At 50.6% G+C, this 24,540-nt stretch overlaps 1 protein-coding gene across 4 annotated transcripts in view; it reads right to left on the bottom strand.

Moving 5' to 3' along the window:
• Positions 1-3,364: 3,364 nt before the first annotated feature.
• IFT122 (intraflagellar transport 122) overlaps positions 3,365-24,540 on the bottom strand; it is a 72,252-nt gene continuing 51,076 nt past the window's right edge. For all 4 annotated transcript variants that reach the window (XM_053898408.1, XM_053898407.1, XM_053898410.1 and 1 more), the window contains 12 exons: positions 22,098-22,268; positions 19,164-19,334; positions 17,004-17,106; positions 14,962-15,102; positions 13,722-13,816; positions 10,411-10,511; positions 8,211-8,376; positions 7,115-7,226; positions 6,335-6,460; positions 4,576-4,655; positions 4,076-4,240; positions 3,365-3,681 (listed from right to left, as the gene is read on the bottom strand). In XM_053898408.1, coding sequence (XP_053754383.1) covers positions 3,592-3,681; positions 4,076-4,240; positions 4,576-4,655; positions 6,335-6,460; positions 7,115-7,226; positions 8,211-8,376; positions 10,411-10,511; positions 13,722-13,816; positions 14,962-15,102; positions 17,004-17,106; positions 19,164-19,334; positions 22,098-22,268 — 1,521 coding nt within the window. In that variant the 3' untranslated portion in view covers positions 3,365-3,591. The remainder of the gene's footprint in view (positions 3,682-4,075; positions 4,241-4,575; positions 4,656-6,334; positions 6,461-7,114; positions 7,227-8,210; positions 8,377-10,410; positions 10,512-13,721; positions 13,817-14,961; positions 15,103-17,003; positions 17,107-19,163; positions 19,335-22,097; positions 22,269-24,540) is intronic.

Below are 24,540 nucleotides of genomic sequence, written 5' to 3'. Positions count from 1 at the left end.
CTGGCAGCTTGGAGCAAGGACTCAATAAATATTTGTCGAGTGGATGAACAACTCCTGGCCCCCCATGAGGAGGTCTCACTCCCTAACCTTTGACCACTGAGGAAATGGGCTCAGAGGGTTAGTATTCCTCAGCAGAGCCGGAGGTGAACTGGCTGTCTAACTCCCCAGTCTGAGCTTTCTTCTATGCCAGCTGGTCCAGAAGGGGCCTAGGAGCATGCCAAGGGACAAGCCCCGGTGTGGGTGGCTTTCTGAGCCACTGGCCCCTCAGTCAGGGTTAGGGACGAGCTATGGGGGTGGAGGGCTGGGGTTAGTTGTCTCTGAAGATGGTAGCACCTATCTCCAAGCTTCCCTGAGCCTGGCCCCCTGGGAGCCCAGGTGCAGGGCTCTGACTTGGCCGTGGAGGATTAGGGGCTTAGTAGGTAGCACACAAATAGCCCTTAAGCCTCTGCATGGAGGTGCTGCTGGTTCAGCAGCTTCCTCTTCCCTTTTCCTTCTCTTTCTCCTCCTCCTCTCTCTCTGCCTCCTCTCCCTGGCTTAGCCCCACCTAGCTGCATCACCATGGCTGAGCGAGGCCTTAGACTGAGCTGAGAATCTCAAAAGGAAGAAAGGAAGGAGATGGACCCACTCTCCCCCCCCTTCCTTCCTCTTCTCCTCCAGTCCCACTTCCTCCCTCCTCCCTCCCCCCACTTCCCTCCTACCCCAACATTAGTCAAACACTTTCTAGGTGCCACGCTCAGGGCTGGGTGCTAGGGACACTGAGATGAATCATATATAGCCCCTGCCCTCAAGGAGGTCCCAGGCTTAGGGGCCAGCTGACAAAGGAAAAACAAATAACCATGGGATGTAGGGCTCTGTTCCCAGCCCCAGTGCTGTGAGATCCCAGAGGAGCAAGGTATAGACCAGGAGGGAGGGAGGAGGGAGGCTCCCTAGCCTAGAATGGGGGACAACTGAACCAAGGCACAGCAAGAAAAGGGCCAGCTGGTATGGAGGCCCTGGGGCCTGGGGTGGATGGCCGGCCAGGGGAGGGCAGGCCTAGGAATCCGGGTGCTGGCTGGCTAGCAACGGGGAGGGTTATAAGCAGGGGAGAAGCATGATTAGGTTCTCATTCTAGGAAGATGTTCTGGAGTCTGGGTGGAGTATTGGGATAAGTGCTGGACCCAGGGAGAGAGCCGTGCCCAGTGCAGGCCTCTTTGCTAAGGTTCCCACCTACCCTGAGGGTGGGGCTAGCACAAATGGAAGGTCACTTGGTGTCTGCCATAGGCATCAACCTTGGAGACAGGACATCTGCCTACCTGTGCAAGAGCCACGAGGGGCTCCTGGTTTCAGCAGCCTCACTGGGATGGATGGGGACACCTAGCTGGTTGAGGCCAGACTAAAGCCAGGCCCACCTAAGGCCTGGTCCAGGGCTCTTTCTGGGCTGTGCAAACCCCCCCCCCCCTTTTCCTTACTTCTTCCTTCTAGGAACATGGGTAGCACTGGGGACTTGGAAGATCAAGTCACAGCCTGAACCACTTCCAAGCTGTGCAGCCTCCAGCAGCTGTGCCTCTGTCCGGGCCTCAGTGGCCTTTTAGTGAAATGGGCATCTCAACATCCCTACAGTGCCTTCCTTGTTGTAGCATGTGAAGGGTCATCAGCCTCATCAGATGGAGACTTGAGGCTCAACCTCAAAGTCAGAGCTGGAGGAGGCCCTTCTGCATACATGGGGAAACTGAGCCTTGGAGAAAGAATGGGCCTGGTCAAGACCTTGTCTAGGCTGAGACAGGAGAGATGCAGAACATAATGCTTAGGTGCAAAGGCTGTGCCTGGGTGTGAATTGCATCTTGGCTCAGTAAGTATTTGTTGAATAAAGGAGAGAATGTTGCTGAGCCTCAGTTTCATCATCTGCATTAATGGGCATTCTTGGAGGCTGTTGAGGATTGAGGAAGACGACGCATGGAGAGTGCTTAGCAATGTGTCTGGTACCCAGTAAGCATTTGATTTAAAGGAAGCTACTGTCTCAGACCTCCACAGCTTCCTTGTGCTTCCCCGCGGCAGCAGAACCTGGCACGGCACACCCTGGTTTTTGTGTTATTCGGCTGAGAAGATGCATGCTGGAGTCTCAGGGTGGGCCCCCCACCCCCTGCCTCTAGCCACCGACCATCTGATCTGTCACTGTGATTGACGCCTGTTGGGTGGCTAGGGCTGTTTTCTCTCTCTCCTCTCTTTTTCCCAGCCATATGCAAATGATTTTAGTTCAAATAATGCGCTAATGGAAATCCTAACACATTAATAAATGTTTAGCAAGAGAGAGAGCATGCATGATGGTAAGTAATTAGACACTCAACGGAGGAGTTCTGTTGGCACAACTGTCTGGCTTCCTTTCTTTATTTTCCTCCATCATCTCCAAAGAGAGACACAGAGGGAGGCAGGAGAGGAAGGGGGAGGGCAGGGGGCCAGCTTCAGCACTCACCACTGGGTGGTCTCTGCAGCCACTCCTGTCTCCAGGCCTCAGTCTTCATCCCTCCAATGGGGACATTTGTCCGGCTCTGCCCACTTCACAGAAGAGCTGTAAAGTATCAATATCCAATCACAGGGGTGGTTTTCTTATCTGACAGCCCAGTTCTCCTTCCCCTGCTGTCAGGACTTTGCATAAAGCACTGGATCACTGCCACCTCCGGGACAGGTAGTGTGGAAAGCAAAGGGAACAGGGCACTCAGGGAAGGGCAGATCAGGGGCTTCCACCGAGGGCTGGATGAGCCCTTGGGCTCCAGCACCTCCACCAACTCTCATGGCTACAGAAAGGAAATCATAACGATTCCATCACAAGGCTGGTGTGAGAACTGAGACAACATATGAAACTCGGCTGGCATAGAGAAGGTCCCCAATAAACGTCAGTTCTCCCTCCTCAGCTTCCAAAGTGCTACCCACCCATGCTCTCAAGCTGCCAAATCAGACACTGTTGATGCTCAGGGGCAGCAACCTTAGCAGAACCTCAAACAGACCCACTTGCTTCAGGAGCTGGAAGGAAGGGGAAAGCCTCAGTGGGGTAGAGGCCTCTGTGGGGTTGGATGAATGGAGTAAAGGGGGGCTTGGCCATAGGCAGGAAGCAGAGGGTGGGTTCCAGAACCTCTGTGGAGAGGCCCTCTTTGCCATCGTCTTTGTGGAGCCAGGAACCTTATTTTCTGGTCAAGACAGAGCCCCGCTAAACCAAAATAAATAAACACTCGTTCCCCTACCTATTCCCATATTGCCATTTCGATTAGATTAAATTTTAAGAGCAGGCAAATGTAATGTTCCTCTCAGATCAAATTAGAAACAGGTGCACTTTTGCATAAGGAAATTAAGTTGCAGACAATATGAAGATTTGCTAAAATGCAGACACTGATGAAAATAAGTAGCCCTTTTATTTGTAATTATTGAGGCAATCTGTTCACAAAGTGTACATGTTAATGGTCTGACAGATCTGTGGACTCCAGCAGGCTGCCACCAACTCAGAGCCTTTCTGAAAGTAACAGTTTTTTTTTTTTTTTTTCTGACAGTTTAACTCTTCCTGTGACAGCCCATCCAAGCGCAAGGTGGCCCTGGTAGGAGTGGTGATCCTGAGGGGGCCAGTCACGGGCCGGGGTCATCGATGCGTCTCCGACAGTAGGGGCAGCAGGTGTGTTGAAGCACCAGCAGCTCGTAGTCCTCCGAATGGAACATCTGAGAAGAAACAGTCATGACCCAGTGCCAACCCCTGAGCCTGGCAGGGACTGTCGCCCTTCCAAGGGGGAGGAGGCCTGGCAGTGAGTCAGGGCTAGAAACACAGGATCCAGAACACCTTTGAGGACTAGAACAAAGGGGGGAAGGGTCTGGGGTCTGAGGCCCCTTTTCTTTCTTTTTTTAAATTTATTTATTTTTGAGAGAGACACAGACAGTGTAAGCAGAGAAGGGGCAGAGAGAAAGGGAGACAGAGCATCCCAAGCGGGGATCAACACCAGGCTTGAACTCACAAACCAACTGAGCCACCCAGGACTTCCCCAAGGGGACACTTGTGAAATGGAAAAGCAGTGTAAAGAAGAAACTGGTAAGCACATATGAGTTGTAGGCATAGTACCTGGAAGCAAGAGGGGCACATGGTGATGGAGGCGTCAGGCAGGAGTGAGCGGAAGTACTGCCACTGCAGGGGTGGAGGCCAGCGCTTGATGAGGACATCCCGACGACTCATGGAGCGGAGCACTGACCGGCTTACCACCACGGGCACAAACTCTGAGCCACCTTGCTGCAGGGTGGGCAGGTGGGAAGCAGGGGGCACAGGTGCTCTCACTCAGCCAGGGTGACATGTTTATATGGGTCATGATCCCAGAATTTTGGGGGCAACCAGGGAGGACCCCAGAAACTTCCCCTGCTAGGTACCTTGACAGAACGCTGGCAGGTCAAGTAGCTCCTGCTAGCCATCTCTAGTGAGGGGGAACCCATCACCTCAATTCCCCCAGTGGCCTTAACAGGGAACAAGTCTGCTTCATGCCAAGCAATGTGTACAGAAGGGATCTGAGTCACCCCTCCCAACAAGTCTCAGGTGTCTCCACAGCCCATCACTCAGAGAGGTGCCCTCACCTCAAAGCTCAGCTTTGCTGTGAACGGGTCATCATCTCTCATGGAGTCCGTGGTCTCATCCAGCCTCAGAGTCTGGGAATCTGGAGGGGTCTGGTCAAGGATGCAACCTGAGGCTGAGTGGGAAACAGGTCCTGCCCTCCACCCAACGCAAGATTCATGGGAACTCTATGTGGGCCTGGAGTGTTTCCTATGACTCGTCTGTGGAATAGGTTTCTAGATAGAGAAATGGAAGGAACATAGGCCAGGGAGGAGACAGCCCCTGTCACACAGAGGCTGGGCCCCAGTGCACATGCAGGAAAGGGGCTCTGATGGGCTCTTTGCTGCCCCATACAGACCGTGCCATGGCCCACGTAGGCCTGCTGACCAGAAGTACCTAGTAAGTGGAGGCTGCAGGCCTACCGCGGGTGGGAGGAAAAATAATGGGCCTACCTGGAAACCATGGCCAGAAAACCTGGCAATTCCTAGAGAAACACTTAGCAATCACCATGTAGTTTGTAGGCAGTTGAGAAGGCCTTACAGGTCCTATTTCATGTAGAAGGGGGTGAGAACTCCCAAGTCCTAAGGCTAGCCAGACCAGGCTGAAGGTGCCTAGGGAGCTGCCCCCTTTTGCCAGGCTGATGTGAGGCCAGGGTGAGTGGGGTTCCCACAGGAAGGCCCCAGGGGAACGGAGGCTGCTGGTGCCAAGTTAGGTATGACATGTGGCCCCCCGGCAGTAACAAGTTAGCCAAACCATCTGACTTGGGTGTGCAGAAAGCTGGCATGCAGACATGATTTCTGTCCCCCTTTTTCAGCAAACAACTCCTTGGTTTTTCCTTTCTGCTCTGCTTCTCAAAAGGTGGCCCACAGACCAGTGGCACTGGCATCACCTGGAAGCTTATAGAAACTCAGGCTCTCAGTCCGCTCAGACCTGCTGAACCAACTGCTGTGTGCTACCAAGGTCCACAGGTGATGAATGTGCACAGTCACATGTAGAAGCCCTCCGCCTGTGTCTAGCTGGGACAATGAACATGGTCCTAGCTAGAGGGATAAGCTGAGGTGTGGCCTTTGGCCTAAGGTATCCTAGCGAGGATGTGCCCTGGGGTTTTTGCTGTCATGCTGGGAGGACCGTCAGCCCTTTCCCAGGATTGTAAGACTGATGGGATTCAGGGTTGGTATTGCTGGTGGGACAGGGTGGGTGCTATCAAAGAATGAAGTCACTCAGAGGACAACAGAGCCAAGAAGACAACAGACAGCCTCCCGCTGGTGCCGAATGAGCACCTGGATCCAGTTGAGTGTCTATCTAAGACTAGGCTTCTTTACACCTTTTGTTTGCTCAGCCTGACTTGTGGCATCTGTCTCTTGTACATAAAAGTAACCTGACTACAAAAGTTGATAGACATCATATGTTGTGTTGGTTGCTCATCAGCTCTGCATGGCCAGAAGCATAGACAGTATGCTTTTAGGAGCTAGGGTAGGCGGGAGGCCCTCCCAGGAACGAGGCATAGGTGAAGACCAAGGTACCATCTCCCCTTCCATGCCTCTTCTGGGTCTGTAGGCATGCACTGTCCCCCTCCTGTACCTCTGCACCCTGGCCAGCTCTCTGCCCATTCCCAGCCTGTCCCTGCCACCATTTGGGCCTCTCCAATCACTCAGCAGTAGTCTGCCATGCCCTTGCCCCCACTGGCCCAGCCATCCCCCAAGGCCCTCCTGCCTCCTGCCTTGCACCCAGGCCTTGTGTTCGGCTGGCACACACAGAGGTCCAGCCCAGCACCCAGGATACTGCTGCTTGTGATCTCTTGCCATTTGTTCTCGTGCTTGTGTCTTGGTGCCTCCAGGTCAATGAGGGAGACAGCTTCTTCATCAGTGATCCCTTCTTCCAGGTAGAATTCAACCAGGTGCAGCACCTCTAGAGGGCACAGGGCACAGGGAAGGGCTGTGGGAAGGCCGGCTCAGGAGGAGCTAGGGGCTGGGATGCTCTCACCAGGCAGCATGAGGGGAGGTGGGAGGATCAAAGTTCCTTCCCCACCTGGCAGCAGGGTTCTCTGTAAGCAAGGAGACACAGCAGGGCCGCGTCTTTTGAACACTGCATGTCTGGAGGAAGCAGGCACGTATGCATGTGTGTGCACATGTGGCGTGTATGTGCATGGGTGAGAAGCAGTGGTCTTTAGCCCTTCCTTCTTCCCCCTAATAGCTGGATGGGCTCCTCTCCAAGGGAGGAAGAACGGCCTCTGCCCAGCTACTTGGAAGGGGCTTCTGATCCTTCATCAACATAGAAGGAACTGGGACTTAAGAGCCCATCTTAGCCTCCCAGACCCAATGCCCGACCAGTGGCACCTGGGCATTTATATTATGCAAAACCCCACACCAGGTTCTGAGGGGTGGGTGCTTCAAGTCTGGGCAGCAGGGGGGTCCTATTTCTGGGAACCCTTAGTGACTGTGCATCTGGTGGGGTGGGTTGTCACACTGTCCCCAATTTACAAATGAGGACACATGTGGCCAGTAAGCAGTGGAGAGGGCTCAGCCATCCACTGGCTGCTCCATCTGCACATGCCAGACTTACCATAGGAAGAGGCGGAGAAGACGAAGGGCTGGCGGCAATTGATGCAAACATTGCCCAGGTTGTTCAGCAATGGGTTGTTGGTGGAGCAGCGGTAGCACAAGGGCACCAGCTCCTACAAAAGCACAAGAACCACAACTGCCCAAGGACCAACCTGGAGGGAAGAAATGCTCCCCACTCTGATTTCAGCCCCCTGGGGCCTGGCTGCCAAGAAGAAAGGCCATCTGTGTGGGCAGGGAGGGGGCACTGGCTCAGGGCTCTGTGCTGTGGTGACTCAGGATAAGGGCCTACAGAGGCATCTGAGGCCCCATCACTTGGGCCCCACTGCTCTGGACACTCCTTCACAGGCAGGGCTCAGCAGCACATTTCTCCAGCAGGAATGACAACACCACAGCTGTCATTTACTGGCCACTTACCATGCATCAGGTACCGTGCTAAGCACATTATCTGGGCAAGCTCATCTGTCCTGTGGGAAAGCTATTATGTATGTCCCCATTTGATAGAGGGGGAAACCAAGGTTCAGAGAAATACAGACATAGCTAGGAAATGGTGGAGTTGGGATCTGAACCAAGGTCTGTCTGATGCCAAGTCTCTGAGTTTGAAGGAGGAGATTGTGAAAGAGACAATAGGTTGTCAGGTTGGAAGAAGAGGGCTGGAGCACAGCTGCGCCGCAGATACATGGGACAGTGATAACCTGGTTCCAGAAGGAAGGTGGACTAGGGCAGGGGATCCTAGGATGAGGCGAAGGCAGAGCCACTTGGGCACAGAGGAGCAGAAGGAGGTTAAAGGCAGAGCAGTGTGGGCTGGGCTGCAGCCAACTCAGAGCCTCAGAGGAGAGCTGGGCGGCAAGGGAGGGTAGGACTATGGGGCCCACACCAGGGTCTGTGGCTGGAGCACAGGAGGCTGAGTAGAGGACAGAGGAGGCAGAGAGGGAAAAGCAAGAGTTAGCAAACCAAGGCTTAGGAAGGGGAGGAGGCTCACAGAGCCCTGAGAGCATGGTAGCCATCTTTCAAACAGAACCCAGGCCAGGAAAGAAGGCATCAGGAGATGTTCAAGAAGAGGAGGAGAAGCCTCCTGCTTGAGGGAGCTGTGCCCTCACCTCACTGTCATGGAAGGGCTTGGAGCGGATGGTCAGGCTGCCCAGCTCGATGGATTTCTGGAACCTGGCAGGAATATGCAGGCCTTGCAGCTTGTCATAGGCATGTCGGGCCAGCTTGTAGGCACCCAGGGCCTTGCTTTGCTTAGCCAGAGTGAAGAGTGTTTTTCTGTCAATGACAGGGTTAAGGACAGCAGAGGCCACACTGGGCCTGAGAGCTGGCACTGCCTACCCTCAAAGTGAGCCCCGTGCTGGAACACAGCTTGTGCTAGTGCCAGGACGGCATGGGCAGGGGCCTGAGAAGTGCTTTTCTCATTTGTGGGATGTAAGTGTACTTCTCGGATATCAAAGCACAGGGATTTTTCCAGAGATAAAGACAGTGCAGTTTCCATTAATATTTTAACCTTGCTTAGGTTCTCTGGGCCTGCTGATGGCTCATCTTGTACCCTGACTAGGCCAAAATGTCTCTCCCCACCTCGCCCAGCCTGCCAGCCAGGTCCTACAATGCCCAGCACCAAGTGCCATCCTGCTCCAGCCTCGCCAGGAGGAGACAGGTCCCAGACTGCCTGGGGAGCTCACTTAGATCCAGCTCACAGAGGTCACTGGGTGCACAGTACTTCTCTCTGCCTGCACTTCCACCAGGAGCCACAGCGATTTCTGAGGGACAGCCTCCCCGGCTCTCTGAGGCTCTCCTCTGGGCTCCTCAATCTGAGGCTGACAGGCCTTTACGCTTGATCCCAGGTCACCTTAAATGCTAAATGTGCCCAGGCCAGGCCTGCCCTTCCTCCCCTGCCCCACTGGTGAACCCCCTTCCCCACTTCTCCCTGGCAAGCCTCAAGTACCATGCCTCCTTGGCACTCTTCTTCCCCCTGATGCTCCTGCTTCCCCACACCCCCAGTGTGGCACCTTCTACCCTAGCAGTTACATGGTGGTAAGTTTCCTTGTCTGTGTCTCCACTGTCACCCCTCCCAGTCAGGGACCATGTCAGGAGCCATTTCTAGGTCCCCAGTGGACAGTATAGGGTGAAGCTTAGGGCAGAGGTTCAAACTCTGCTGACTTATATAGAACTTGTTGGAAAGGTTGGACACATGTGCTGAGGCTCTGGCAGGTGTGGCCCTGACCACTCCTCTGCAAAGGTCTCAGTCAATGAAGGCACAGCTTGATTTGGGGGAGTTTCCCCTGAAATGTAAATGATGGGCCTGGAACCCTTTAGAGAAGCTAGTTCTAACCGATTAATACCTCTGAGCTCTCTTCTGGGAAGGCCTTTTCCTCACAGAAAGGCGGCAAGGTTGGGGCTGGAAAGGGACTGAGAGAATATAAGCTTTAGAAGAGGACAAGGAGAATGTCCTTTTGGACTTTTATGACTATAAGGACTTTAAGGATTTTGGCTGTATCCTGGTCGTTTCTGGCAGCATGCATCCTCAATCCTCTTTTCTGCTTACAGCCTCTCAATGGCCCTCACAGGTTTGGGGAAGGTGAGGCCAACTCACAGGGAGGCCCTCAGGCCACTGCATCCCCAGCTTGGCTCCCACTCCCCTCTTCAGCTGCTCCCATACACCATGCTCACTTCACCTCTGTGCCTTTCCATGTGCTGGGTACTCTCCTGGAACATCTACTCTACCGTCTTCCCTGGTAGCTTATGGGATGGATGTCAGCAACTCCAGACAGCCTTGCCTGACCATGACCCGAGCTTTAGCTGCATTCCACCCTTGGGCACAGCACACATCCCACTGAACTAAGCCCAGTTCACTTGTTACTTCCTCTACTAGATGGCAACTTCGTCACCTATTGCCTGGCCCAGTGTCTGGGGCACAGCAGGTGCTCCATCTACTGGGCTGAACAAACACCCATCACCCTTCTACCCGGGGAAATGCCCAAGAGTCCAAGTGTTTTCTATATTTCAGTTACTCCCTCATTTATGGGTTCTGGGAGGGCTTGGGTAGTGTATTGGTTAGAGACCCACTGCTGGGCCAAGCCCAGAGAGCCCTGAAAAACAAATCTTCTCTTGGCACTGGCCCCTTGGCCTCCCTTGGCTGAGATGCTTCTACAGCAAAACAGCAGCAGCAGGACAAACTCTCTCTCTCTTCCCTGAGGGCTACAGGAGAAAGGGAAGGATCTGCCAGTAAAGTGCTCTGGAAAGAACTTTGCAGGGGCCATTAGACAAGAGGGGTGGGACTGAGGGTGGGGGTGAGAGAAAGGATACACCTTAGAGATACCCAAGGGGGGGTCTTTGGTCAGACTGTGCAGTAGGAATCTGGAGATGTTGAAGAGGGTTTCAGGAAGATGGGAACTGAAAGGCTCCTCCTGCAGAGAGAAAAGAAAATAGGGATTGAATTCCTAAGGCAGACACCAATGATTCTGAGTTACTTCAGTAGAAGAGCAATCTCCCTTAATGAGCATCTACTGTGTGCTTTCCAGCCGCCGTCTCATGTGGTCTTCAACATAATCCTGTGAGGATACACTGTCATTGCCACTGTATTGATGAAAACACTGAGGCCCAGAGAGACGACTTGCCCGAGTTATCCAGCTAGAAAAGACTGGAAAAGAGCAGAGCTGGGATTCAAACCCAGGTCTGATTCCAAAGCCCAAGAATGCCTCTCTTCCAAGCTGCACTGCCCCTGGTGTTGATAATAATTCCACTTCCTCGAGCTCAAGTTGTCTCCAATTAGCTCGAGAAAGAAGACCTTTCTTTTATGCAATTTAGGACATGACCCGACATAAGCATGTCTTTAAGTGGACGCAGTTAACTCTTTAGAGCATGAAATCACATGCCTCTTCTCCAGAAGCAGCCTAGCCGCCTGATGCCCACCAAACATGTACATGCAGTGGAGCTCCTCAAGGGCTCAGCCCCGTGCCCCCAGCACCTGGCACAGGCCCTAAGAGACCAGGCACTAACACACATGAATAGGTCTTCTGTACCTAGAGGCTGCCAGAAGCTCAGCATGGTAGAGCACAGGGAATTTTCTATCAGGGAGGGGTCCATAAAAGGTTAAGAATACCATTTTGAAGGAATCTGGCACATTGTGTGCAAACTGAGACTACTGAAGATGACAAGATGAAAGCACGCCAGCTCCCCCTCAAGCACTTCAATGGTAATAAACTGACATTTCCTGAAGGGTCTTGCTAGGCTGTACTCATCAGGGAGCCAGGAGGACTTAGACCCTAATTGGTCTACATTTGTGAGGACTTGCTTTATACTACTTCTTGGGTTTGGAGCCCAACATTCTCTTGTTAGCTCTCATTTAAATTTCTACAGCCTCTGTTAGTTCCAAGAACCCAAGAAAACCTGAGACTGCATCCTTTTCTGGGTAAGAGCCAGGGAGAAGCCTGCCTCTGGTTACATCGCACTAGGTGTGGAAGCTAAGAAATGTCCCAGAAAGAACAGAATGGGGGGAGGGTCCTCAAGATTAACACTTCTCCTCTGGGAAAGAAGCCATCATATCAGGATAGGTCTGATGCTCCCCTTTCCAGTCTGCTCTGACTCAGAGCTGCTCTGCTGGGCTTTGATGCCAGACCCTAAAATACCACCCACCTCCAGGCCTTTGCACATGCTGTGACCTCCGCCAGGAATGCCATTTCTTCCCCTCCTCTTCCCTTGCCCCATTCTTACTAATCTCCCTCCTCTTTGCTTAGGATCATTTCCTCCAGGAAGTCCTCCTGGTCTTCTAAGCTTTTCTCTTGAAGGAACTGGACTACAACTGCTTGTTCACAGACTGTGAGTTCCTCATGGGCAGGGATGTCTTGTTCACCACTGTGTCCCAAGGCCTCAGCACAGGGCCTGTCACACAGGAGGGATTTGTTGAATAAAGAAATGGCCCAATGAAGAAGCCTCAGCTAGGATGAAAAGCCCCAGCTGGTGTGAAGATGCCACAAGCTCACAGCTGCATGTAGGTCCTGGAGAAGAGCTCAGTTATTACAGAAGGGAGACAAAGAGCTGAGCTCCAGAGTGGCTCAGGCAAACCAACACTGAGCTGGGGTCCTGACTTTCAAGCTGAGTTGAGTTTAGGATCTGTTTTAGGGTGGCTTCTTTCCACATGAGCACCTAATAGAAATGAGGGGCCTTGAAAAGACTGTAAGGGAAGATGAGGTACCTTGAAACCACTGACCTTGGTGTGAGGAAGAGATGAGATGAAGGACTGACAGCTGTCTCTGCCTAATAGAGGAGTCTCTCTTGCCAGACTTTCCTCAGAGACAAAGAACGTGCCGAGTGCCCAGCACAAATGTGGGGCAAAGACCCGGTGTAAAAGGTAGGGCCTTTGAAGATGGGCAAAGAACTGTGAAATGCTTAGCCTGCAGGGGAGAAGGCCCACGGAAAACTGGCTGGAAGCCTCCGCACAGGGCAGGAGGAATAGCTGACACTCATCTAGGGTCACTCTGTGCCAGGCTCTCTTCCAAGTGCTTTTCCAATATTAACTCATTTAATCCTCACAAGACCATCAAGTAGGTACTATTATCATCTCCATTTTACAGAGAAGGAAGCTGAAGCACAGAGGAAAGTAAACAACCTGCCCAAGGTCACACAATGGAGCTGGGGTGTGAGGCCGGTCATTGGCCTTCTCCACGTTAGAGGGGGTGGAGGAGCAGAAGCTAAGAGCACAGGCTCCGGAGCCAGCCCGTCTGGGCTTGCATCCTGGCTCTCACGTACTAACTGTGGGATCTCTGTGTTCAGCATCTCAGTCTCCTCATCTGTAAAATGGGGATGACAATACTTACTTATCTCACAGCATGATTGAAAGGATTAAATACATCGATACAATAAAGTCTTTGGCACATTGCTTGCTAAGTAGTAAGTATTCAATAAAGGTGGGTTATTGGAATTATCCTCTTAGTTTATTAGCACAGGATAAGCTCACATTGTAGGAGCTTAATCAACATTTGCTGAGAGATTGAGGATACACAAAATGAGGGAACTGATAACAACCTATCACTTGTTCCCCATTGTCAGGAGACAGATTTAAAATGCTTAATCAAAAGAATCAGGGAGTGACTAAAAAGAACCATTTGGGTCTCTGGAGATCAAGCCAGCCCTCGTTTTATAGAGAAGGAAACTGAGAGCCAGAGAGAGAAAACAAATTGCTCAAGGTCAAATTGTTCAAGGTCACATAGCAATTGAGTGGCAGGGCCTAGGAGAGACCTTGGGGCCTTTGGTTAGAGCTGGGCCTTCACCCATCTAGAGTAGAACATCCACCCCTGATCATTTTAGAGATAGCTCTTTGTCTGGCTAACCCAGAGTCTGCCTGAGTTTTACAAACCCAAAGCTGGCAACTAGCAAGGCCCATGCTAGCCCTGGCTTATTAATTCAGAAGCCCACAGCTTGCTACAGGTCAAAAAGTGGCTAACTGAGGAAAATTGAAGTCCCAAACTCTGTCTCCCAGAAGATCAGAATTTCTCAGCAGGACATCCTGCCCAGTCGGTTTACTTTCCATCCAGAGGTCTGCTGCTCTGTAAGCCATGCCTGGGTCCCTAGCTTAGTAGGCAGCACCCTCACCAGACCCCATCTCCTAGCCACCTTACCGTATACTGATGAATGGCATGGTAGCCGTGGTACAGCTCGGCCAAATGCTGGAAGTGGTGGAACTTGTCGAGCATCACATCCTTCTGGGCAGGGTCTGAGGTGTGGAGCAGGAGGGGGTAGGGCAAGAGGGGAAAATGTGTCAAGCCGTGTCTACAAGGCGAGGCAGTGGCAGCATTGCTAGTGTCAGCTCTCCCCCGACATCAGGCTCGTGCCAGGGAGAGTGACATGGAAGTGCAGTGATGGGAAAGGTGCTGCTTAGGAGCTGGGACCATCTCAAGACAGGAAAAGTCTCAGCTGGGCAGAGTATGTAGCCAGGAAAAGTCTGAGGACATTTTTCGAAAGTCCTCCTGGATCCCACACTGCAGCCTACTGGGTCCTTCCACCGGGGAAGTGCCAGCTGCAGCAAGAAGCAGGTGATTACTGGCACCCGGACACACCAGAGGAGTCTGGCATGGAGGGTGGGCAGACGTTGGCTTTACTCATCTCACCTCAAGCCTCTTCCCTCTGTGCCATGCCTCATCCAAGGCACAGACCACTGGCCGGACAGAAACATGCCACCTTACACCTGGGCCTGACAGTTTCCAAACTAGAACCACAACTTCGGTAGGCTCACAGCAGCCTTACGAAGGCAGCAGGATAGGATTATCCCCACACCACAGATGGGGATATAGAGCTTAGGAAGAATTTGTGACTTGTTAAAAGTCACCTAACTGCCTCAATTCCAGTGTTTTTCCCATTCCAGCATGCTGGCCTTAGTCCAGTGAAAAACATCTCCCAGTCCCCTCTGCTTCCAGAACTCCCTCGGTGCATCATGGGAAATCTCAAGAAAGCAACATTGAAACTATTTTTCTGCCTGGGCTGAGTGAGAATCTGGAGTGTATTACTGTAAAGTGATCTCTTCTTCATCTTTCTATTTAATTAAGTTTTTTTTAAACCAGTGCTCACCTGGGTCCAGTTATAGGCTCCCAGGTAGCAGGGGAGAGATATGTTCTGAATCAGCAACACAGGGCAGGACCTCCCAACCATAACCCCAGGATGGCCCTCATACCATCATTAAATTTATGGGCAAACTGGAAAAAGATGACACACCAGATTATGCTGCTGCAAGACAGGGTTACGGACAATACACCCAGTAAACAAGCCCAGGGCTTTAATTAAAACGTCCCAGCTCTTTCGATGTTTATCTTGGTGCCAGAGCAGGGCTGGGGAAAACAAGCGGCCTGGCCGATGTTTACTTACCTTGAGCTATATCAAGGCACTGCATGGACAGCATCCAGTAATAATAGGCAGCGTCATTAAATCTGTTCTCCACCACAGCATTGTGTGTGAGCTGCTCCAGCACCTTGACTGCTTCCTGCTGCCGCCCGGCCTTGTGGAATGCTAGAGGGGCAAAAAAAAAACACAGTTTGAGGAGTGGGATGGAATTATGCGGGGCTTGCAAGGGGCTGCTGTACAAGTAGGACATTCATTGGGAGCATCTGCAGCACTTCGTTGCTGGGATGCGCCTCTCAGGCCGAAGGCTATAAATAGCCAAAGCTACATCCTGAAAAAAAGTACAGTGAGATATATTCCTTTTTGGCAGGGAAAAGGCAGCTGACTTTGGAAAGGCATGGCAGAAGAGAAAAATCCTAGGGGGCAAACTGCAGGGCAAAGTCTGAGGACAGCACTGTTGCCCATCACCAGTGAGGTTTTACCCTCAATCCATTCCAGGACAGTTTTGTGACATCTGGGGTGACACTCATAGCACCTGACACTTTAACAGGTTTGGTAGTTTACAGAGTGTTGCTGATTCCTTGATGGAGGATCACAACAGACTTACTAAGGTGGAGGTAAAGTGGCATACCCAAGGTCACAGAACCTAGCTCAACTCAAGTCCTCAGTCTTCAATTGTGTGCTTTTTAATGACAACCTTGAAAAATATGGCGCAGTTCTAGCAATCAAACATTTGTGAAAACATGCAAAAAAATCTCTCAATAGTTTCTATATCCATTTAACAGAAACTTCCTGAATCTTGACTATGTAGACAGACCCTCAGGATATTGGGGGCTGCCAGGGAAGCACTTGTAGCTATGACACTTGCCCACATATGGAGACTCAGATGATCCAAATCCTCTGCTTTAGAGGAGGAAAAGGTCTGGCCTTTGTTCCAGTCTCATCTATAATCTCTTGTCTGAGTACCAAGTTACTATGGCGATGGATTCTTGGAAGGGCAGACACAGACAGATGGATAGGTTGATGTGTTTTGCCCAAACATGCACATACTTCAGCAACTGGGTGCTCTGGAAATGCTAAAGCAGAAGAGAACATGCTGTCTTTCAATGGGGGCTTTTAGCTGAGGAGCTCCAACAGGGAGACATTTGTTCCGCAATGTGTCCGGAGGTGGCAACTGTTACCATATAGAAGTGTAAATGAGATGCTATGGAATATGACACACCCAGCTTCAATAAGAAGACTTCTTAAGTAGGCAGCAAGACCTAGTCACAAGAATCCGGTTCCCAGCCAGCCAGATCCTGGTCCAACCATGGCTTTCTGACTTTGCAGGGCACAGTTAGCCTTGGTGTCTCTGCAGGGCTGCTGGCAAGGTTCAGGGTTATATAGTTAAGCGCCTAACCAGTGCCTGACACAGAGAAGGAAGTCACATTTTAAAATTATTACCACCAATTAAAGCTCTGTGCTTCCTTTCACTCCTATCTCAGATACTGCCATACCTGGAGTACAGTCCACTTTACCAATGGAAATGCCAAAGAGCAGAGGTCACCCCATTTATCTGAGCCAGAAACAGAACCCAAATTCCTATTTGCGGTAGAGGAAAGTGGCAGGTGAGACCATGCCAGACACTCTGTGGGAGTCCTCACATTTTGTCCCCACACCAGCCTGGCTCAAATTCCCTCTCTGCCACTTCCTTGCTGTGGGACTTCAGGCAAATCCCTTCACCTCTTCCAACCTGTTTCTCATCTAGGAAACAGTAGCTACATTATAGGGCTGTCGTGAGGATTGAGTGGGAAGCTATATTTGAATGCACAGTGCTTTGCTCAGAGAAGAGACAGGACCTGTCTAACGTCCGGAAGCAAGTGAGTGATGGACCCAGGTGTGTCCAACTCCAAAGCCCATGTTCTTTCCACTGCTCCCCAGTCTTTCACCATGAAACATGTCATATCCCCAGGATGAAGTCATCCATCATCAAGCCCACAATGGGAGGGGCTTGGTAGCCTTCCTGAAATGTACGCCTTGGCAGTGCCGTCTCCTGCCCCTTCTGCAAGGTGGCAGTCTGTGTGGCCTACCTTTCTGGGATTCCTCAAAACGATCGTTCTCTGCTAGCCACTGAGCGTAGGGCACATAGATGTCATCCTTAAACTCAGGATGCTTCTCACCCAAAGCAAAGGCCTGGAGGAAGGAGCAAATGCATTCTTAATAAAGCAGCCCCGACAGCCCCCATGAAAACATGGCACTTGGCTGAATCCATTAGGAATGTGTCATATTTTGCCAGCCTGACAACTCAGAGGGGGAGAGTGCCTCCCCCTACCACCACCCCCAGAAACGCAAAAACAAATCAGCTCTTTGAAAACAAAAGGCAATTAACAGCAATATGCAAGCGACTGGATTCAATAACAACACAGTCTGTTTCTGGACCACAGAAGCGGCACAGAATCGGAAACATTTTATTTTAAGGATTTGCGTGGGCTCCTGTAGGGCTGCAAACAGATTTCTTTTAATTGCAGGCGACACCTAAGGAAACAGAATTGACATTATCATCATCACTGCTTATTAGCTGTCAAAGATGACTGTGGACTTGGTGCTGTATAGGACCCAGTGACTGCTTTATCTAAGCCCCAGAACCACCTGTCAGGCCAGGAGAATTAGAAATGAGTCATGGGGGACAGTATGTGGCAACAAGGAGAAAGTTTGCCTGATGCACAGTTAGGACTGAGTGGTTCGTTCGTTTTCTTTCTTTCTTTCTCTTTCTTTCTTTCTTTCTTTCTTTCTTTCTTTCTTTCTTTCTTTCTTTCTTTCATGATTCTATCTATCTATCTATCTATCTATCTATCTATCTATCTATCTAGGCTTCAGACCCACCGCAGAGCCCAATGCAGGGCTTGAACTCATGACCCAAAGATTAAGACCTGAGCTGAGATCAAGAGTCGGACGCTTAACCGAATGGTGCCCTTATTAATTTTTTTTCTAAGTAACCTCTGAACCCTACATGGGGCTCAAACTCACAACCCCAAGATCAGTAGTCACAAGCTCTGTGGACCAAACCAGCCCGGTGCCCCAGGACTTAATGGTTCTAAAATGCTGTAATATATGCTGCTAAAGAAATCTCCTAATAAATTTATCTTGAGAAGCCATTGTTGCCTGTCCTTGGCCCCACCTCTTCTCATCAGTAACCTTGTCACCTCAACAAATGGAGCCATTCATAAGGCAGACGAGAGTCAGATAACTTTACTCAGAAAAGGTCTTGCTATGGCTCTGTAAACTAGACCTCAGTGGGTGGGTGCATGGGTGGGTGGGTGGGGTAGAGCGAGGACCATAGGTACAGCCTCCGATCCTCTTGGGAATGAATTTCAATCCAGGGCACAGGTAGCTACACAGGTAGCACAGTGAGCTACAGGGTGGGAGTCAAGCCACAGAGTGGGCAGCACATCAGCTGCTACTGCCAGCCCGGCCCTAGCTATCTTTGCTACTAGCCCGGCTAATTCTTCACACCCACCCCTCATGCCAGAGATATCCAGGTTAGGAAAGAGCGGAGGAGAAGGAGCTGCCCATGAAAAAGCTCTGGCAGCTTGCACATGGAGAGTATGGGTGGCATTTTCTGTTAAAGGGCACCCAGCAGGTTTTGAATGTTACACGTGTCAGAGATCCATCAGTATGTGGCGTTGGTCAAAAGCAGTTCAGACCAATAGCAGACAGTGAGGGCTGTTAACTCTCATGTCCACAGTGTGTACTACAGGGCTGGCACAAAGCCAGCAATGCATAAAGATTTTCTGAATGGGGCATCTGGGTGGCTCAGTCAGTTAAGCTTCCGACTTTGGCTCAGATCATGATCTCAGGCTTCATGGGTTCAAGTTCCACATTGGGCTCTATGCCTACAGCTCAGAGCCTGGAGCCTGCTTCAGATTCTGAGTCTCCCTTTCTCTCTGCCCCTCCCTTGCTCAAGCTCTCTCTCTCTCTCTCTCTCTCTCTCTCTCTCTCAAAAATAAACATTAAAAAATTAAAAAAAAAAAGATTTTCTGAATGAATGATTGAATGAGCAAATAAATGGAAAGCTCATACTGAAAGGGCCTCTAAGACATTCTGGCTCAGAAAATTCGAGGCTTAGTCTCCTGATTGCCAGGCCAATGTTCATTCCCATGATGAGGGGCAGCTGCTCCCCATACAAACCCCAAAAAACTGACTATGGCCAGGTGGGGCCCCCTGACCCATTACGCAGGCTCTACCCTCACCTCGTCCCAGCGCTGGGTCTCCACGTGCAGCTGAACCAAGGACTTCAGGTCGCCAATCTTCAGATAGGTCTCAGCAGCATAGCCAGGGTTATCCAGCTTCTTGAAATAATGAGCGCACATTAGCAGGGGCTCCCGCTCAGCCTTGTCCAGTTTACGGGCAATGTCGATTACCTGGAGAGATGAAAGCATAGGGAGAAGATGGACTCCTGTAAAAGGGGCCTGATCGAAGGAAGCAGCATTAGCTTTTGGGTCTTCTTGAGGGTGAGCTGCGTGTCGACTCATGTTGATGTCCCCAGTGATCAATATGGTGCCATGGCCCCTGGTGTCTGATGGGTGGTTATTAAATGAGTGAATACATAATCCAGAAACATTGCCCAGTGACTGGGAGAAGTCACCTGCTAAAGGACACCATTCTCCCCAACCTTGTGTGCCTTTCACAGAGTCACTATCTACACAGCAGGATCTGGGGATAGAAACAAACATCTACTAATCACCTGCTGGTACCAGGCATAGTGCCATGAGCTTTCCCATGTGTGATCTCATTGAATCTTCACCGCCCTAAGAAGTGGTACTATAATTCTCATTTTTTACAGATGAGATTAAAAGCTACGTGGAAGATGAAGCAGGGTGCTCAAGACTCTGAAGCCATGAAGTGGGAGAATGTTCTTTCTACCACCTTTTCAGGAATTCTCCTAGGAAAGTAGAGGCAGAGGCATGAGAATTCTTCAGCTGATAGGACCTCAAAGGAAGAGGCATGTGTGGGGCTCTGGAAGAAAGGCCCCCAGGAAATCTTGGCTGTGCCTCTCTTGCTGGCCAAGGTGCTGACCACAGGTGAGGGGACACAGGGATCATCACTGGCCACCACTTCTTCCCAGTGGTAACTGCACTCCCCCCTCCCCCCCCCCCCCCCCCCCCCCCCCCCCGCCACTACTCATGGGGCAGGAAGGCTGGATGGAATGTGCTCGTTCTTTCTGGTCAGGCGGGATTTGGAGTAAAACCAGCTCTCTCAGAGGAAAGGGGTTCTACCCAGCTTTCTCTTTGTGAGAAAAGAAGGGGAAGCAGCTGTAACAGATCCCTGTCTCATAGACAGGCAAGCTCAGGGAGGCCTGTCAATCTGTACTTAGAATAATAATGGCATCTAAAAATAACACTTCTCAGTGGAGAAAGGTGGCACAGCCAACCCCTAAGAGGCCCCCAGCCCCACCCATCAAACCAAATGTCCCTGGGGAAGAGGCACCTTTTACAGCCAGACCTGGAAAAAGAGGGAACATGCTTAAATATCTCTTTCCCAAACTAGTTAGGTATCTCCAGGATAACCTGATACATGTCAGTTGCAAATGAAAGTGACATGAAAAACCAGAGGGGAGAGCAGGGCCACAAATCTTCCTGGCTTTCTCCTGTAACATTCCTTCTGTGAAAAGAATAATTTGGGGGGCAAGATCTGTTGCCTCTGTCTCCAAGAAACTGTATTCTTGCACAAGAGAAAGATGGGATGGTAGGTCATCCACCAAAGTCCCTTTGTGAGGGGCATACACGCAAACTACATGGTGGAGTTCAAGGAGGTGACATAATCATTAACCAGCCCTCTCCTTCCTCAGGTCCTGCCTAGGCCACTACTGGACCACAATGTGGCTTTCAGAATAACCAAAAGCCTTTAGGGCTCAGACTGAGCCACCCTCAGGAGCCACTCCCTCACCTGTTCTTTGCCAGATATGGCAATGTGCACCTGTGCGCGCGCACACACACACACACACACACGAATGTGAAGCCTACTTTCCCTGACTGAGGGAGAAGAAAGCCATCCTCTGGAGGTCTGATGCTCTAAGATTCTCAAGACTGAATCCATCCTCTCTCTGGGTGGCCCCACTCCACTCTCACTCCTCTTCTGTTTTCTATCTTGGAAAATGGCATTACTGACCATCAGGCCCAGAGTTCAGAATCGGTCTTCAACTCCCTTGCTGGACCAGCCTCAAGTCCACATCCAGCTGGGTCCTGTCAGCTGTGGCTCCTCCACGTCTCTTTCATTCCTGCAGCCACCATACTTCTCTCTGGTAACTAACTGCACTGGCCATTTGTCTGGCCTGCCTCCCTCTCATTTTCCCTCCATTCTACACCCACTGCCTGAGTGAGCTTCCAGCAGCACAGCCATGACCAGGGTTCTTACTCCTACTGACAAATCTCAATGCCTCAGCTTAGCGCCTGAGGCCCTCCCGAGGTGGCCAGCCCAGATCCCCCTGCCTGCAGCCAGTTGTCTATCACCCTCTTGCCCCCACTTGTGTATTCCAATCTCAGCTGACGCCTGGTTTGTGATGTTCTTTTGGCCTCATACCCTTCCCCTTCCTACCACCTCTACCTCTTAAAATTTATCAAGGCCCTTCATACAAAGACCACCTCCTAGGAGAAGATGGCCACAGTTCTTCCCCTGAGAATTCATGTCTCCTTCCCTGATGTGCTTAGATCTGTTCTTGTTCTTTTTTAGTTCCTACCATTACACATGTTAGGAGCACTGAAATCAGCCAGGTCAGTTTGAAGCCCAGCTCCACCGTTTGCCAGCTGTTTTGCCTCACGTGATCACTTGGTCCTTGAGCCTTGGTTTCCTCATGGAAACACCACAGCTTTGGGTACGGGAGAGAATCAAATGCCTGCAAGATACTGCAGTGCCTGACTCCTAGGGAGGCTCAGTCAATGGCAGCTCTAATGCCTGGGTATCTCCCCCTACTTTCCCCCCACCCCCGACCCTTTCCCCAGGGACTCACTAAGCTCCTCAAAGGCAGTGCCTGCCTTGTTCAATCTCTGTGTCTCCCCCAAACCCAGTCACTATAACATTTGGATTATATATTTAGAGAAAAACTATTTTTTCCCTTGTCAGTCAAAACCAAGAGGTGACATGACATGACATGCTGCCAAATGCTTCTTGGGGCAGGGACTGAAAACCCACGTGTCGACCCAGCCATGGTCACCGCTGATCTCTATGGCCTTGACATGCTCTCCCGCTGAGATGTACATCTCCACTGCAGCTTTAGGCTCGTTGATATTTCTAGCCCAGTCAGCCTGTTTGGTGATTAGCATCTTTGTTTCTTTGGGGTCTCCAGATTCAAGGAAATCCTGAGGAAGCACAACAAACAAAAACACTCCGGATTAGAACTTCCTGCTGCCAGCATTACGTCAGGCTGCCGAAAGCTGGAGCAAGGAAGGGCTCTGTTTGGCTGAAGCAGGCAATCAGGATGCAGGCGTGAGCTCATCCCTGCATGGCTGACTGGTTGGGGGGGGCGCAGTCCCAGGTATCAGGGAGGAATGCTCACAGGCTGCTCCACAGGTGCTCCTTGGGGGTACCAGAACGGTGTCAAGGACTGTAGCCCTCCATGTTTCCTGCCCCTCCCACTAACAGACATTTGTCTTTCAGTTAAACAAGACTTTCCGGACTCTCTCGAGTACTGTACACAAACTCTGCAGTGCTGGGGTTTTGTGATCAGGTAGCTCTGTCTCTCTCTCATATAGAGTTGGCTATTTGTGTGACTATTCCTATATGTGACTCCACAACCTGGTTGCCTAATTTCTTTTTTTTTTTTTTTTTTTTTAAATTTTTTTTAACGTTTATTTATTTTTGAGAGAGAGAGAGACAGAGCATGAACGGGGGAGGGGCAGAGAGAGGGAGACACAGAATCTGAAACAGGCTCCAGGCTCTGAGCCATCAGCCCAGAGCCCGACGCGGGGCTCGAACTCACGGACCGCGAGATCGTGACCTGAGCTGAAGTCGGACGCTTAACCGACTGCGCCACCCAGGCGCCCCCGGTTGCCTAATTTCAAATATTCAGATCTAGGATCTTTATTCAGGTAATAGGAATGATACCATGTGCCTCAGAGTGAGGCTAAGGACGTAGTCCCATAAACTTAAATGGACAAAATGATGTACAGAGTTCTAGGGGAGCCCGCCCTCTCCTCAACTACCATACCACACTGGAAGTACTGTTTCCATCTGTTTTCTGATTCTGTTCACACTCTGTTGCCTGAACTTAGGGTATCATCCCATTGGCTTTTTCCTCAGTTACGTGGCTAGGGCAGAGAACATTCTGTTCTGGATATCAGGTCTGTAGGGAGAGGGACAGCAGGAGGCCATGGTAGGGTAGGGTCGGGGAAGAGGCCTAGAGAGAACCCAGAAAGGAAGAGATGTCCTTCCACCACAACAGGAGGCCTCTGAAGCTCTATGCCCAGCTTCCCTGGGTTGGCCCTGGAATGCATGAGAAACAGCCTCAGAAAATCACCTCTTTTCAGGATATAGTTACCCCAACTATATGCGTGGGAGTTTGCCATAGTTGAGAAGCTTTGGTGCTGACATTTTTAAAGGTGGGGCTTTTCAAAAAGGGAAATTAAAAGCGCTTAGAAGCAGATCTGCATTACTAGTAAGAAGCGGTTTGTCTTAGGAATAATGTACCCTGCAGAGAGTGCGCTGTGTCAACCTCATAAAGTATAAAAAAAGCACTCCTTTCCCCATGATTAGCACTCATTTGTCAGGAAAGTACAGTCAATGTATGCTAAAAACCCACTTGAACAATTAGCTCTCCTTTTTTTCCATTTGCTTTCAGGGTAATTGTGTAGCCCCTAAAATAATACATTAGATTGGCCTAAGACAACCAACTGTTGTAAGGGGAGGAAAGGGCATCATTTACTCTGATGCTGGAAATCCAATAAAATACAGGCCCATCTTGCTGGCATCTGGTCTCTCTGGAGTTCACACAGAGAAAGAAACTTGGAAACAATCACTGACTATCTGAAGATGCCTAGTTTGGGCCGTTACACACACAGCCTTTACAATGCATACCCTTTATGCCAGTGCAAAGTCAGAAACTCTGCTAACCTGGTTGGTTAGATGAAGTTAGCAACTGGAGAAAACAGGCATCCTAAGAGAACAGAAATATCCTCAAAGTGAGTGCTCAGTGGACTCAGGGCGACTACAGTGAGAAGGGTCAGAGGCCACGAGCAAGCCATAAATTTGGATCATCAACAAGGAGACCAGCCAGGCACACAGCTCACATGCTTGAAGCAGCCACCTCTAGCCCAACAGCCCAGCTCCAGGAGCTCTGACATAACTGAAGCTGAGTCGAAATGGTTCCTTCAAGGCCCAGCAAACTCAGTTTTCAAAGGTTCTTTGGTTCCATGAAGCTAATTTACATGTTATCTGGGGCCATGGCAAAGACTGTGTCCTGGAGTGGACAGAAAGAGACTGTGCTGAGTGATGAATGAGACTAAACAGTGTTCTCATGCTTGGTGATTTTGATAAGGACATACTATATAAGAGTTAAGAGCATTATAATTCCCTTTATCACCATATAAACATGTCACTTATCCGGAAAGCATACAATTTATTTGTACGTGGGAA

The sequence above is a fragment of the Panthera pardus genome, unplaced genomic scaffold, assembly GCF_024362965.1.
Source record: "Panthera pardus isolate Hobbes unplaced genomic scaffold, ASM2436296v1 HiC_scaffold_8, whole genome shotgun sequence".
Taxonomy (NCBI): Eukaryota; Metazoa; Chordata; class Mammalia; order Carnivora; family Felidae; genus Panthera; species Panthera pardus.
The sequence above is the reverse complement of the archived record's forward strand: the minus strand, read 5'-3'. Positions and strand labels throughout refer to the sequence as shown.